General features: G+C 38.8%; 1 protein-coding gene across 8 annotated transcripts in view; it reads left to right on the top strand.

The window, feature by feature from the left end:
* The window catches only part of LOC117611006 (soluble guanylate cyclase 89Da), a 137,373-nt gene that overhangs the window by 102,879 nt on the left and 21,293 nt on the right, over positions 1 to 13,201 (top strand). For all 8 annotated transcript variants that reach the window (XM_076689903.1, XM_034338889.2, XM_076689905.1 and 5 more), the window contains one exon: positions 6,397 to 6,593. In XM_076689903.1, the coding sequence (XP_076546018.1) occupies positions 6,397 to 6,593 (197 nt within the window). The remainder of the gene's footprint in view (positions 1 to 6,396; positions 6,594 to 13,201) is intronic.

Raw genomic sequence — 13,201 nt, 5'->3', positions numbered from 1 at the left:
CTGGCAGGAATCAAAATCGGCTCGAGCCAGTTGCAATTGTAACAGATGTGACAACAGCGTGACTGAAGTCTTAATACGTTGCGGCAACTATACCGTACTTGAGGCTATATTCGAATCGCCGTTTGTGGTGTCAAATTAGAATTTACGTTTATCGGCTGATTGTGTTTTTATCGACCCCGATGATAACGTCGTCAAATATACCATCAATGCCTCTGACGGAAAATCAGTGAACTATTCTTACGTCTATTTTACGTCTGATGCGTGCAAATCGTAAATTTCGTTTTATGTCTTCCAGAAGTGATAAATTGTGAAAAATCGAATTTCAGTGATATTGTGCTAGTTTAAGGAATGCTGGTCTGGTGTGCTATGGGTGAAAACACCATTAAATCATCCAATATATGCTAAAATGCAGCCGAACGCAGCATTCGGCAGCCATGTTGTTTGCTTATAACAGCGTCTGTCTCAATCTTACAGTGTCGAAAATACCATTTTTCTCAACGTATGGTGTTTATTACCGTTCAAATGGACCAGACCACCCTGTGGTGAAGTCTACCCGTGGGTGCTGTACCCGCGAAAATTTCATTTCTACAATTATCGAGACAAAAAACGAAATCTACGAAATCGAGTGTCTCTCTCACGCATGGCGTATACGTGCATGCTTTCCGTTGATTGTGTGAGTGCACGCATACAGGTCATGGCACAAGGAAGCTGTGCCCTTATTAACATTACGAGTACACTCCTGACCAAACCTGGCTTCCCTAAGAAAAATGACGATATAAGCGAAGTAGGAATTAAATTAAATGTAATATAGAAACAAAAATCATATAATGTTTAATTTTATTTTCAAAAATATAATGGCAAAGTTTGGTTTTTTAAATGGAACTATATATTTTTCTTTCGATTATTTGATAGTGCTTTTGAAGTTGAATTCATTAAGGGGGTAGACACGGGTAATGCAGCGAGGTGATATTACCGGCAAAATGGGCCTATTAAGGGGTTTACGGGAATCGATTATTCGTCCTTATATGAGAAGACTTGGGGCTGGGTGAGAGCTCATTCGAAAGAGGAAGGTCCAATGCAGGGAGCTCAACCGATGGTTTAACGAGATTGTGTTGATATCTAATAATATGAGTGTCCAAAGTAGAGGAAAATTCGAGAAAATACGCCCGCTGAATCCAAGTACATTTTAGGTAACTGTAAGAGTTTTGTGACTCAAACGCTTTGTTGAGCCCCCTTCATTGAACCTTCCTCTTTCGAATGAGCCCTTATTCAGCTCAAAATCTTCTCATATAAGGACGAATAACCGATTCCCGTAAAAGCATTCCCAAAGACAAGTTCCGCCATTATCTGGATACTACAGAGCAAGTCACGTGACAAATGTAGTTCAGCTGGTAGTTATAAGGTGGCGTCTAAGTAGAATGACTGCCGATTTGGAATCGTAGTCAGATTCAAGCGTTAGCTTGATTACGTCACTCGAACTGTGCTGCGAAGGCAAGCGAAAAAGGCAACATCGCCCGAACGCTGATTGAGACGCACTACAGTCATGCTGTCCTTCTCTCATTCTGCATGTTGAGATTGTCCCTTTTCGCTAAGTTTTGGCTGCGGCCCATCGCCTGGATTTTTCACAGCGCCCCATAACCTCGCCCCATTCAAACTATATCGTGTTTGGTATCATTTTAATCAGAAAAATTTCACCAATGCGTTAGTAAAAGTTTCAGTAAAAAAAAGTCAAAAATAAAAAAGTTTTATAATTGAATTAGTATTAGTCACACCGATACGTTTCGGCTCTTTCCTTTGATCATTAGATCTCTCTCTCTCTCTCCTCCACTGTCTGTCCCTTTCTACGTTCATGCTTGGCTGGTCGTCGCATCCAATTCGAGATTCGACATCTCGGCTGGATACATGCAACGTCTGGTTCCCAATCTCTGTTGCATATATTCAGCTTTTATATAGACGTGAAGTCCCTCTATTTATTAGTTCTAATAGTACTATAGTACTTTTTTATGCAGAATGTTTCAAGGAGTTGACACAAGTAAAAAAAAAATGCAATTCCATTTAAATAAAAAGTGGGTTTGCATTTTTTGAGTGCATCGTTGCATTCACGGAGAAAATGAAATCACAGAAAAATAGACATTATCATACCATTGAACTTTTACATAAACAGCTTTTTCCTATCTCTTACCAAATTCAAGATATAACCCGTCAGAAATTGCATGACGTATCCTGTATATTTTTATTAATTAAATAACATTTATTTAAGGAAGTTAATAACTTTTTCTAAAAAATTTCTCAGATTGCACGTTCCTTCGGTTCTTCAGAGTAGGCATATATTTTTCAGCAGCGAGGGGTGCCGCGGTACGCTATATAAAATCCACACGTTCAGTCAGTCACAATTTATCGGAGCGGGCAATTCTATCATTTAGGTTGAAAGAAGGATAGCACGATCACCGTACATCTCACTCTAAACACGCGCCAATGTTTCGCTTTCGTTCGCCTCTGGCGAGATGAGCGTTTGAATGTGTTTGTAAAAATATTTGAAGCGCTGTTGCCTTCCTAGATCGTCTTGCGCGTACACTAGCTGAGAATTAAACCTTTCAAGTTCGTACCAGACCACGCAAGTGGCTCCACCAGGCCCAACGAGAAAACTTCTGTAATACCGACGTCTACCCCCTTAAGGCTTCGTTTTCGAGTTATTAATGAAAAACACTGTCCAATCAGAGCGTGCGTAGAGCGCGGGCTGAACCGCGAGTGTTGGGTATGCTCTGCGTTCGAACCGTGGTCGTAATCAAGTGCATCGGTACCACGACAGTATAATAGGACTCGTTGGGCAAAAGTTGAATCGAATAATGAATAAAAAAAAAAAATAATAATACAGTAAAACCTGGATAAATGCAACCGAGATTAGGACCCAGTGGTTTCATTTATCCAAGCGAGGTGTCGATTCTGGGCATTTAATGTTTCATTTATCCAAGCGAGGTGTCGATTCTGAGTTCGTACACAGCTTTTGTATTCAGCCGACATGTCGATTCTGCGTCCGTACACATCATTTATATTCAGTCGTGGTGTCAATTCTATGTTGTTTATTCTATTACTATTGTTTATAAATATAATTCACACTATATCGTGTTTGGTGCCATTTTAATCATAAAAATCTCACAAATGCGTTAGTAAAAGTTTCATTAAGAAAAAGTTTAAAATAAAAAAGTTTTATCGTTCAATTAGTAGTAGTTACACCGATATTACGGTCGGATCATATTACACAGTTTCATCGTCGAGCGGCTCGGTTCGCCTAGGGGGATCCCCCCAAGTGGAGGGGATAGCGATGTTGCACTTATCCAAGCATGTAACGGGGTCGGTCGGTTCGGTGCGCACGGCGTTGCGCATCGCGGCGGTTTCCCCGTGCCAGGGTTCGCATGGGAACAGGTCGGTAAATAATGAGGCCGTGTTAGTATCAAAAATAGAAATATTTATTCAAAGAAACTTTGGTTGGGTACAGCGCGGCGTCTATCCCCGCCGGGCTGGCTGGGCGGCGGTGTTCTCCTGCCTCGGTAGCTACAAGCAGAATATCGTCTGGTGGTTAGACGCGTGGAGCCAAACCTTAAATCTAGTGTACATGACTTAAGAGCTACGGACGGAACCCGGTCCGTCACAGAAATTACGCTGCCTTAATTCTAGCGCGGTTCGTAGCCGTTGCTACGCGGTCTTACAAACTAACGGCGCGATGTCGGAGCGCGGAGTGAAAGCGCTGAACGGAGCGCGAACGCAAAAGAACGCAAACGTACGCAAACGCAGAGTCGGGATAGGATTGGCCCGATTGGGCCGACGGTGTTTATTAAATCGCGCTGCGGTGTTTCGCGCTGCGGTGGAGTTGCTACCCGCTTGCCTCACGCGGCTCGTCTTCTCGTACGCCGAGGTAGAACCGAACAGCGAACGAGTCGACGACCAATCCTGGCCAGCCTGGGTAGCGCCACAAAGCTGGACGGAATCGGCTGCCAAAGGCAGAATGCGGTGCTGAGTAAGCTAGCGTTCGGAATCTAAGCTAGTGCTCCGGTCCGGATTTCCGTGGAGGTCCCCTCGGGGCTGAAGCCCCGAGGCAACTCATGGATCCGCGCATCGATCGGTCCTACTTATACCCTAATCGCCCGGGAGTGGGGATGCCGCCGCCGTGGGGGCCCGCGATGCTTTGAGTCAATAAACATGTTAAATTTGAAAAAATTTAAATTCAACTTACCCATTCGTCCGTAAATGATCCAGTTGATCTCCAGACGGGATCATTGAACTCACTCAACCGCACGGTCACTATCATTCTTCACAAAATTTCACTACGTGGTCCGAAAGCTATTGTAGTTGCTGTTGCACTGGGCACAAATGAAAAAGATATAATATTTGGCACTACTTCGTAATGTTTTCACGACGTTACTGGTCTACCTTTCCAACTTCAAATGGGACTGCTAGCTTTAGCGTTGTACTATCTTCCTCTTGATACTGATCTAATCTGCGGTCCCGAGACAAGCAGATGCGGTCACTATTTGTTTCCAGACCTTTACCATTTTTCTTTCCCAATCATATCTCTGACTGGCAGATGGCCCTTTTCACATGGGTCTTCCTAATACTTATGTATCCAACCCTCTTCCATTTTTCGGGCCTGTACGTTACCAGTTCCTGTCAGTATTACGTATATTTATGTTTACGAATCCTTCCCAGAGGTTGCATCACCGAACCCATCCCACAGGATACCCCTACCCTCATCTTTCCTTTGAAATCCCACTAATAAATTGCACTATCAGCAAGTCCCGAGGTCAGTAGTTCACCGTCTTTCTAACGGTCGTAACGTCGGTATAACAGTTGTATCAAACTTTGTATCAAGAAACTATTTACTAAACCACCAAACCGTCTCTGTTGATTCGACGATAGCGTCTGCGAGGTTTTTTTCGCTTTTTGTCCTTTTCTACGTTCGGCAATATTCAAAGGGTCGACACGAGCTTCTCTCGGTTACTCTCGGTTACCGAGAATGACAAATTTATGGCCACGACCATGACCTATTTCCGAGTGTAGAAAAAAACAGAGAGCGAAAAAACCTCGCAGACGCTAAAGCTAACAGTCCCATTTGAAGTTGGAAAGGAAGAGCAGTAACGTCGTGAAAACGTTATGAAGTCGTGCCGAATATTATATGTTTTTCATTTTTGCCCAGTGCAACAGCAGCTGCAATAGCTTTCGGACCACGTAGTGAAATTCTGTTAAAAGTGATAGTAACCGTGCGGTTGAGTGAATTCAATTATCCCGTCTGGAGATCAGCTGGATCATTTACGGACGAATGGGTAAGTTGGATTTAAATTATTTTTGAAGTTTTTCAAATTTAACATGTTTATTGACTCCAAAGTATTTTTTTTATCCATATCGTACAACGAATAAAGTTGTTAGATTAATTCGATTTATTCATTCTACATTAACAACGATTTATTACTTTATTCGTTGTTCATGAGCAACCAATGATTCGATACTATGTATTACTCTTTTCTTTTTTTTATTCATTATTCGATTCAACTTTTGTCCAACGAGTCCTATTATACTGACGCGGTACCGGTGCACTTGATCACGACCACGGTTCGAACGCAGAGCATACCCAACACTCTCGCGCTTCAGCCCGCACTCTATGCGCGTTCTGATTGGACAGTGATTTTCGTAGAGAATCCTGATTTTATCATGAGGGTCGCGATGGTACGTCATTCTCCATCGAAATGGTCATATACGTTATTACAAATCGAATTTCTAATTGCTCCATTCCAATTACAAATACAGGAACTATTTTTTAAAATAAATGAAAAATAAGACCCATAGTGCGTGTGACCTTTTTGATTCAAAATGATTTATCAAATATGTAACTGGTAAAGGTATTCAGTTTTTTCTTCTGACACCCTGTATAGAAGACAATTTGTATTTAAAATGTGCAATACTATTTTATTTCTATGTTTTGTATATCAACACTCAAATGTTCATCGTTTCTGTATAACTTAACTAATGTCGTGTACAATCTTTTATTAAATGATTTTAAATATATTTGGAGCTTGTTCTTAGAATAACAGCAGGTGATTACATTCTTTTTTTTAAATATGTTTACACTATGAAATTATAGATAATTTAACAATCGTATATCATAACTGAAGCACATAATTCTTTTAAAAAAAACTCAGTCTTTTAATATCTTTATTTGTAGCTTCAATTTTGTATCAGTATTCATAAATTTTGCTAGACATTAATTTGTCTTAACAAACGATTAACTTTTCATATGACATAATTGCATAGTAATAATTAATTTTAGTATCTAATTATATTTTAGTACACTTGATAAATTTTCATAAAATTTCTAATAAAGTAATGGAAAATTCGTGTGCACAGGTAATGTATTTACATTCGGTAATGTTTGAACTAGAACTGCTAAGATTAAATGACGATATGTCATCAAGTTCAAACATTGCAAGTACAAGTTCTGGATTAGATAGACGAGGAAGTCAAGGAGTTAGGAGTATCTTACTGAAAGGTCAAATGAGATACATTGAAGACATCGATGCAATCATTTTCCTATGTAGCCCTTTGTAAGTATATCAATTACCTGTGTTGTACATGTACATACTGGGTAGGCATTATTTTAGGAGTGGTAGTTGGGGTGATTCTGAACAATTTTTTCCTTCACCAAAAATTATTTTACCAAAAACCTAAGTTAAGGCTTAGCTTTTCAATTAATAATAAAAAACATCGACTAATAAATGTGTGTGAAGTTGGCCTCGCACTTTTCGGATTTCGTATTATTTGAAATTGTGCTGCATTGTGCTACGTTTGTGCCGTATTGTGCCGTAAACCGCAACTCTGTAAATCAAAGCGTACTCAAGAAAATTAAAAAAAAACAAAATTTTTGAGAGCCCCGTACTTTTCGAATTTTGAGTTTCTCTTTCTTGTGCTGTATTGTGCTATGTTTGTGCTGAATTGTGCCGCAAACGAGAGATCGATAACATCAATAACAATTAGGAAAAAAATAAAAACAAAATTATACTAGTCCCGCACTTTTGCCGAAACAAACTTTTTTTGTTTTAGATAATTTGTGATAACTTGTGCTACGTTGTGCCGTCAATATAAACTCGATATCTCTATTCATTTTGTAGATAAAAAATATTGAATTTTTAGGAATAAAAAATTTAATATTCGTATAACTTGCGAACGGCGACAGATAATCGAATTCTGCAAGTTGTGCTGAATTGTGCTACTTATAATCTGCGAGACACGTGCGTTAAAAGTTGAAATTAGCTTAAAGGTCAATAAAAATTAACAAAAAAGGGAGGGGGTGATTCAAAAATTTGATATTTCCGAATTTTCTTTGATTGTGCCGGATTGTGCTAGACTAACACAACAACTTTTTCTAATGACAAAATTTCGTTAGATCCCCAGATTTCGCAGCGCTGGCAAAGTTAGGAATCAGACGTTAGGAATTTGCATGCGCTTGCGTGTAGCGGAGTACATACAGAACTGGGGTAGGAACGGAAAAGGGATGATTGGTGAGGTCATTCTAAACAACTTTTTCCTTTGCCAAAATGTTGGTTAAGGCTTCGTTTTCGAGTTATTATCGAAAAACGCTGGCCAATCAGAGCGCGCCGTTAGCGCGGGCCGAACCACGAGAGTGTTGGGTATGTTCCGCGCGGTCGTGATCAAGTGCATCGGCACCACGTCGGTGTAATAGGATTCGTTGTTCATGAGTAATCAATAATTCGATACAATTATTCTTTTCTTTTTTTTATTCATTATCCGATGCAACTTCTACTCAACGAATCCCATCATACCGACGTAGTGCCGAGGCACTTGATCACGACCGCGCGGAACATACCCAACACTCTCGTGGTTCGGCCCGCGCTAACGGCGCGCTCTGATTGGCCAGTGTTTTTCGTTAATAACTCGAAAACGAAGCCTTAACCAACATTTTGGCAAAGGAAAAAGTTGTTTAGAATGACCTCACCAATCATCCCTCTTCTGTTCCTACCCCAGTTCTGGGACACCCTGTATAAAGGCATGTGCTGGTAGCTGCCGCGCGAGTGTGACAGAATGCAAATTTTGGCATTTCTTTTATAAAATAAAACAAAATACTTTTTCGAGTTTATTCTCCATCTCGTAATTTAGTTCGTATAGAATTTTTCTTATAGGTCTGAGCATGTAGGCAGTGGACATGCTAGAAAAAATATTACTTTGTTCCAAGCACACCTATAATATTACAAATAACACTGATATGAACAACAAAATAACAAAAATATAAAAAAAGCATAAATTAAAAATCACAAAAAAATATAAAAATACATATAAAACGCAAAAAAATAGAAAGGAGCTAGAATACCGCTACGTCCACGTCGTTGGTTCCGAGTAACACAAAAAGTGGTATACAGGGTGGGGCAATAACTGTGTCCATCTTGAATTTTGCCGATATTTGTAATAATATGAAAGAATGTTATATATAAAAATTGCTCGCTATAAACAGGGCGATGTTATGATACAAACATTTTTTGCGTATGTAGAGACATAGAGGAGATTTCAAGGTCATTTGTGTTTTTTTTGCATTGACGAAAACGGCCTTCACTTCGAACATCTCCTGTAATGTAAGAAAGTTTATTTTACTACCACATTTGACCTTGTATGACCTTTAATGATAGCTTGCCGAACTCGTCTCAGCATCGGCTATCACATCGCGATAAAAAAAACATAGCATTTCACTTAAAAAAACAAAGATGACCTTGAAATCTCCTCTATATCTCCACACACGCAAAAAATGTTTACAGTAAAAGCTGGATATATGCAACAAAAGTTTGGCTGGATATATGCAACATCGCTATCCCCTCCACTTGGGGGGATCCCCCTAAGCCGAACCGAGCCGCTCGGCGAGGAAACCGTGTAATATGATCCGACCGTAATATCGGTGTGACTAATACTAATTGAACGATAAAACTTTTTTATTTTTAACTTTTTCTTAATGAAATTTTTACTAACGCATTTGTGAGATTTTTCTGATTAAAATGGTACCAAACACGATATAATTTGAATTATATTTATTTATTAAAATAATAATAAAACTGTACATATGTACAAGGCAGGCCGTACACCAAAGATACATCAAACACGCAACATGCAACATGCAACACGTTGCATGTTGTGTACGAACGTAGAATAGGTATCGCGGCACGGTACAAACGATTTGTACGAACGTAGAATAGGTAACGCGGCACGGTACAAACGATTTGTACGGACACAGAATCGATACCAAGACTGGATATATGCAACGTTTAAATGCCCAGAATCGACACCTCGGCTGGATATATGCAACGTTTGAAACCCGAGCCGACACCGCAACCGGTTTTCATTTCCAATCGTCCTTTGTTTTTCGCCAACTTTTAACATCAATTTTAGCAAGTAATTATAATTCAAACTATATCGTGTTTGGTACCACTTTAATCGCAAAAATCTCACCAATGCGCTAGTACAAGTTTCATTAAAAAAAAGTCAAAAATAAAAAAGTTTTTTGATTCAATTAGTATTAGTCACACCGATACGTTTCGGCTCTTTCCTTTGATCATCGGATTTCTCTCTTTCCGCCATTGTCTGTCCTTTTCTACGTTCACGCTTGGCTGCTCGTCGCGTGTAACCAGAGATTCGACACCTCGACTGGATATATGCAACGTCTGGGTCCCAATCTTTGTTGCATATATCCAGTTTTTACTGTATATCACAACATCGCCCTCTTTATGCCGTGCAATTTTAACGGCAAAATTCAAGGTGGACACAGTTATTGCCCCACCCTGTATACATATACATATATATTATTTATCACTATCAGACATTAAAACATTACAGTTGAAAAACACACGTTTCAACATATTTGCAGAATATTCTGATTCCTAATTTTGCCAGCGCTGCGAAATCTGGGGATCTGACGAAATTTTGTCATTAAAAAAAGTTGTTATGTTAGTCCAGCACAATCCGGCACAATCAAAGAAAATTCGGAAATATCAAATTTTTGAATCACCCCCTCCCTTTTTTGTTAATTTTTATTGACCTTTAAGCTAATTTCAACTTTTAACACATGTGTCTCGCAGATTATAAGTAACACAATTCAGCACAACTTGCAGAATTCGATTATCTGTCGCCGTTCGCAAATTATACGAATATTAAATTTTTTATTCCTAAAAATTCAACATTTTTTATCTACAAAATGAATAGAGATATCGCGTTTATATCGACGGCACAACGTAGTACAAGTTATCACAAATTATCTAAAAGAATAAAAGTTTGTTTCGGCAAAAGTGCGGGACTAGTATAACTTTGTTTTTATTTTTTTTCTTTATTGTTATTGATGTTATCAATCTCTCGTATGCGGTACAATTCAGCACAAACATAGCACAGTACGACACAAAAAAGAAAAACTCAAAATTCGAAAAGTGCGAGGCTATAAAAAAATTTTTTTTTTTTTATTTCCTTGAGTACGCTTTGGTTTACAGAATTGCGATTTACGGGACAGTACGGCACAAATGTAGCAAAATGCAGCACAATTTGAAAAAATACAAAATTCGAAAAGTGCGGCGCCAACTTCACACACATGACTAATAACAGCGCGGGTTTATTGCTAGCCGTGGGAGTGTTGATTACGAGAAGGAGGCTTGATTATGGTTACAAACAAACAACTTGGCACCGCGTCGCGTCGGTGACATAGTAAACGTCAGACGATAGTTACAAAATGCTCAACTATAAATAAGTATAAATTTATCGACGTTTACTGCTAGCTACGGTGTGTCAGCAACACTGCGACGGCAGCCAAAGATTCTCCTAGTCCTAGCCAACACTTCTGCGGCTAAGTCTGGGCACTATGCGCGGTTTTGTTAGTCGGTATTTTTCTTTAATAATTCAAAAATTAAGTCTTAACAAGCATTCTGATAAATGAATAATATAATTTTTAACCAAAAACAAATCCGACTTCGAAATGCACTAAAAAGTGTCAAATAATTTCTATTTCATTTATATTAATATTCCATAGCTATTAATAATATCTACTTAATCGTTAAATAGGATACCAAATACATTTCAAAGTTTTCGGAGGCGGCGCAAAATTAAAAATACCCGAACAAACGATGCTGCCAATAACGATTTGATTGCGGTATGGCGATCTTGGTAATTAATAAGTCGTAAGAGAAAAAGCGGAACGTTATAGATACGGCAGAAAACATTTGTATTTGTAACGATTGTATCAGAAGTTGGTAGCACTTCTGATGTATATGTATGTATACTGCAATTCTCGAGAGACCACACAACTCGCGCAGCTCACTAGGTCTAGGGACATTTTTAATAACGTGTGTCATTCCTCTCTTCAGCTTGCTTTTTTACTTTGCGATCATTTAAATGGTGGACAGAAATATATGACGTACGATAACTGATACACGATGACGATATGGTAAAGATACACGATACAATGAAATTTCTATTATTTTTCAAAGAAAAAATTATATCACATACGTTATTAAAAATGTCCCCAAACCTACTGAGCTGCGCGAGTTAAGTATGGTCTCTCGTAAACTGCAGTATAGTTAATCCGCAATGGGTATGTTGATTCCCGTTGAATGTTGTTTACTTGAAATTATCAAATGGGTCATTTGTCATATGTTGCCGACCCCTGAACTAGGATCTTCCTAGTAGAAGAAAAGTTTTTAATTTTGCGCCGCCTCCGAAAACTTTGAAATGTATTTGGTATCCTATTTAACGATTAAGTAGATATTATTAATAGCTCTGGAATATTGGTATAAATGAAATAGAAATTATTTGACACTTTTTAGTGCATTTCGAAGTCGGATTTGTTTTTTGTTAAAAATTATTTTATTTCACACTTTTTAGTGGAACCTGTAGTATTTGTAGAATAGTGTAAGGTGATTTTGGGTTTCTGTTGCTTAGCTAATAACCATAAACCGAAAAAATATTGACCAAATTTAAATGGTTAATAAACAACAAATTTCATAAATTTTTGCAAGTGGGATCATCGCGGATATACAGAGTGTCACGCGACTACCTTTACAGCCGAAGAGGGATGATTGCTAAGGTGATTCTAAACAACTATTTCCTTTTCCAAAATGTTGGAAAAAAGGCTTGTTTTTCTAGTTATTAACAAAAAACACCGACCAATCCGAGCGCGTACAGCGCGCGGGCTCAGGGACGGCAGCGTCGGTGACGAAAGCGGGGCTTGACGTAGGTCGCGAACGAACGGCTCGGCACCCCGTTGGCATAGCACAATAAAAAAATTGAACTGGTAGAACATTTGTAGTCGTTGTTTAAAATGAATGCGGAACCTAATCTCTTATCGCCTATCATAATGTAAAAAATGAAATTCTAAGCATTCTAAACAACAAATGAAAATGATTGAAATGGAATAATTAATAAACGTTTGAATTGGAAGCCACGTTAATGATGAAAAATTTGAAAACAATTTAAATGAAACCTACTACGCTGAAAGCAGATAATTGTCACTGGGAAACGAGGAAACACGTTCGGTAGAACAGCAGTTTTCATGATCGGGCCAGTGAACTCCCCTCATTTATTGCACTTAGGTATGAATAATAGGCGAGGTGTTTCCTCGTCGAATGTCCAGAATCGACACAGTGACCTAGTGGGAATTATTTGCTTTCAGCGTAGCAAGTTAATTTAGAAACGAATGTGTAAGTTTCATTTAAGTTGTTTTCAAATTTTGCATCATTGGCGTAGCCTCCAATTCAAACGTTTATTAATTATACCACTTCAAACATTTTTATTTGTTGTTTAGAATCCTTAGAATTTCCTTTTTTACATTATGACAGGCAATAAGAGATTAGGTTCCGTATTCGTTCTAAACAGCGAATAAAAATGTTCTACCAGTTCAGTTTTTTTATTGTGCTATGCCAACGGGGTGCCAAGCCGATCGTTCGCGACCTACGTCAGGTCCGGTTTTCGCACCCGACACTGTAGTCCCTGGGACTGCGCTCTATACGCGTTCGTATTGGTCGGTGGTTTTGTTATTAACTCGAAAACCAAGCCTTAACCAACAATTTGGCAAAGGAAAAAGTTGTTTAGAATCCCCTTAGCAATCATCCCTCTACGGCTGTCGAGGTAGTCGCCTGACACCCTGTATTTCCTACCAAATATGAAAGGTTTCATC

The sequence above is a fragment of the Osmia lignaria genome, chromosome 9, assembly GCF_051020975.1.
Source record: "Osmia lignaria lignaria isolate PbOS001 chromosome 9, iyOsmLign1, whole genome shotgun sequence".
Classification (NCBI taxonomy): domain Eukaryota; kingdom Metazoa; phylum Arthropoda; class Insecta; order Hymenoptera; family Megachilidae; genus Osmia; species Osmia lignaria.
Note: the sequence above shows the minus strand (reverse complement) of the source record. Positions and strands in the feature narration are given on the sequence as shown.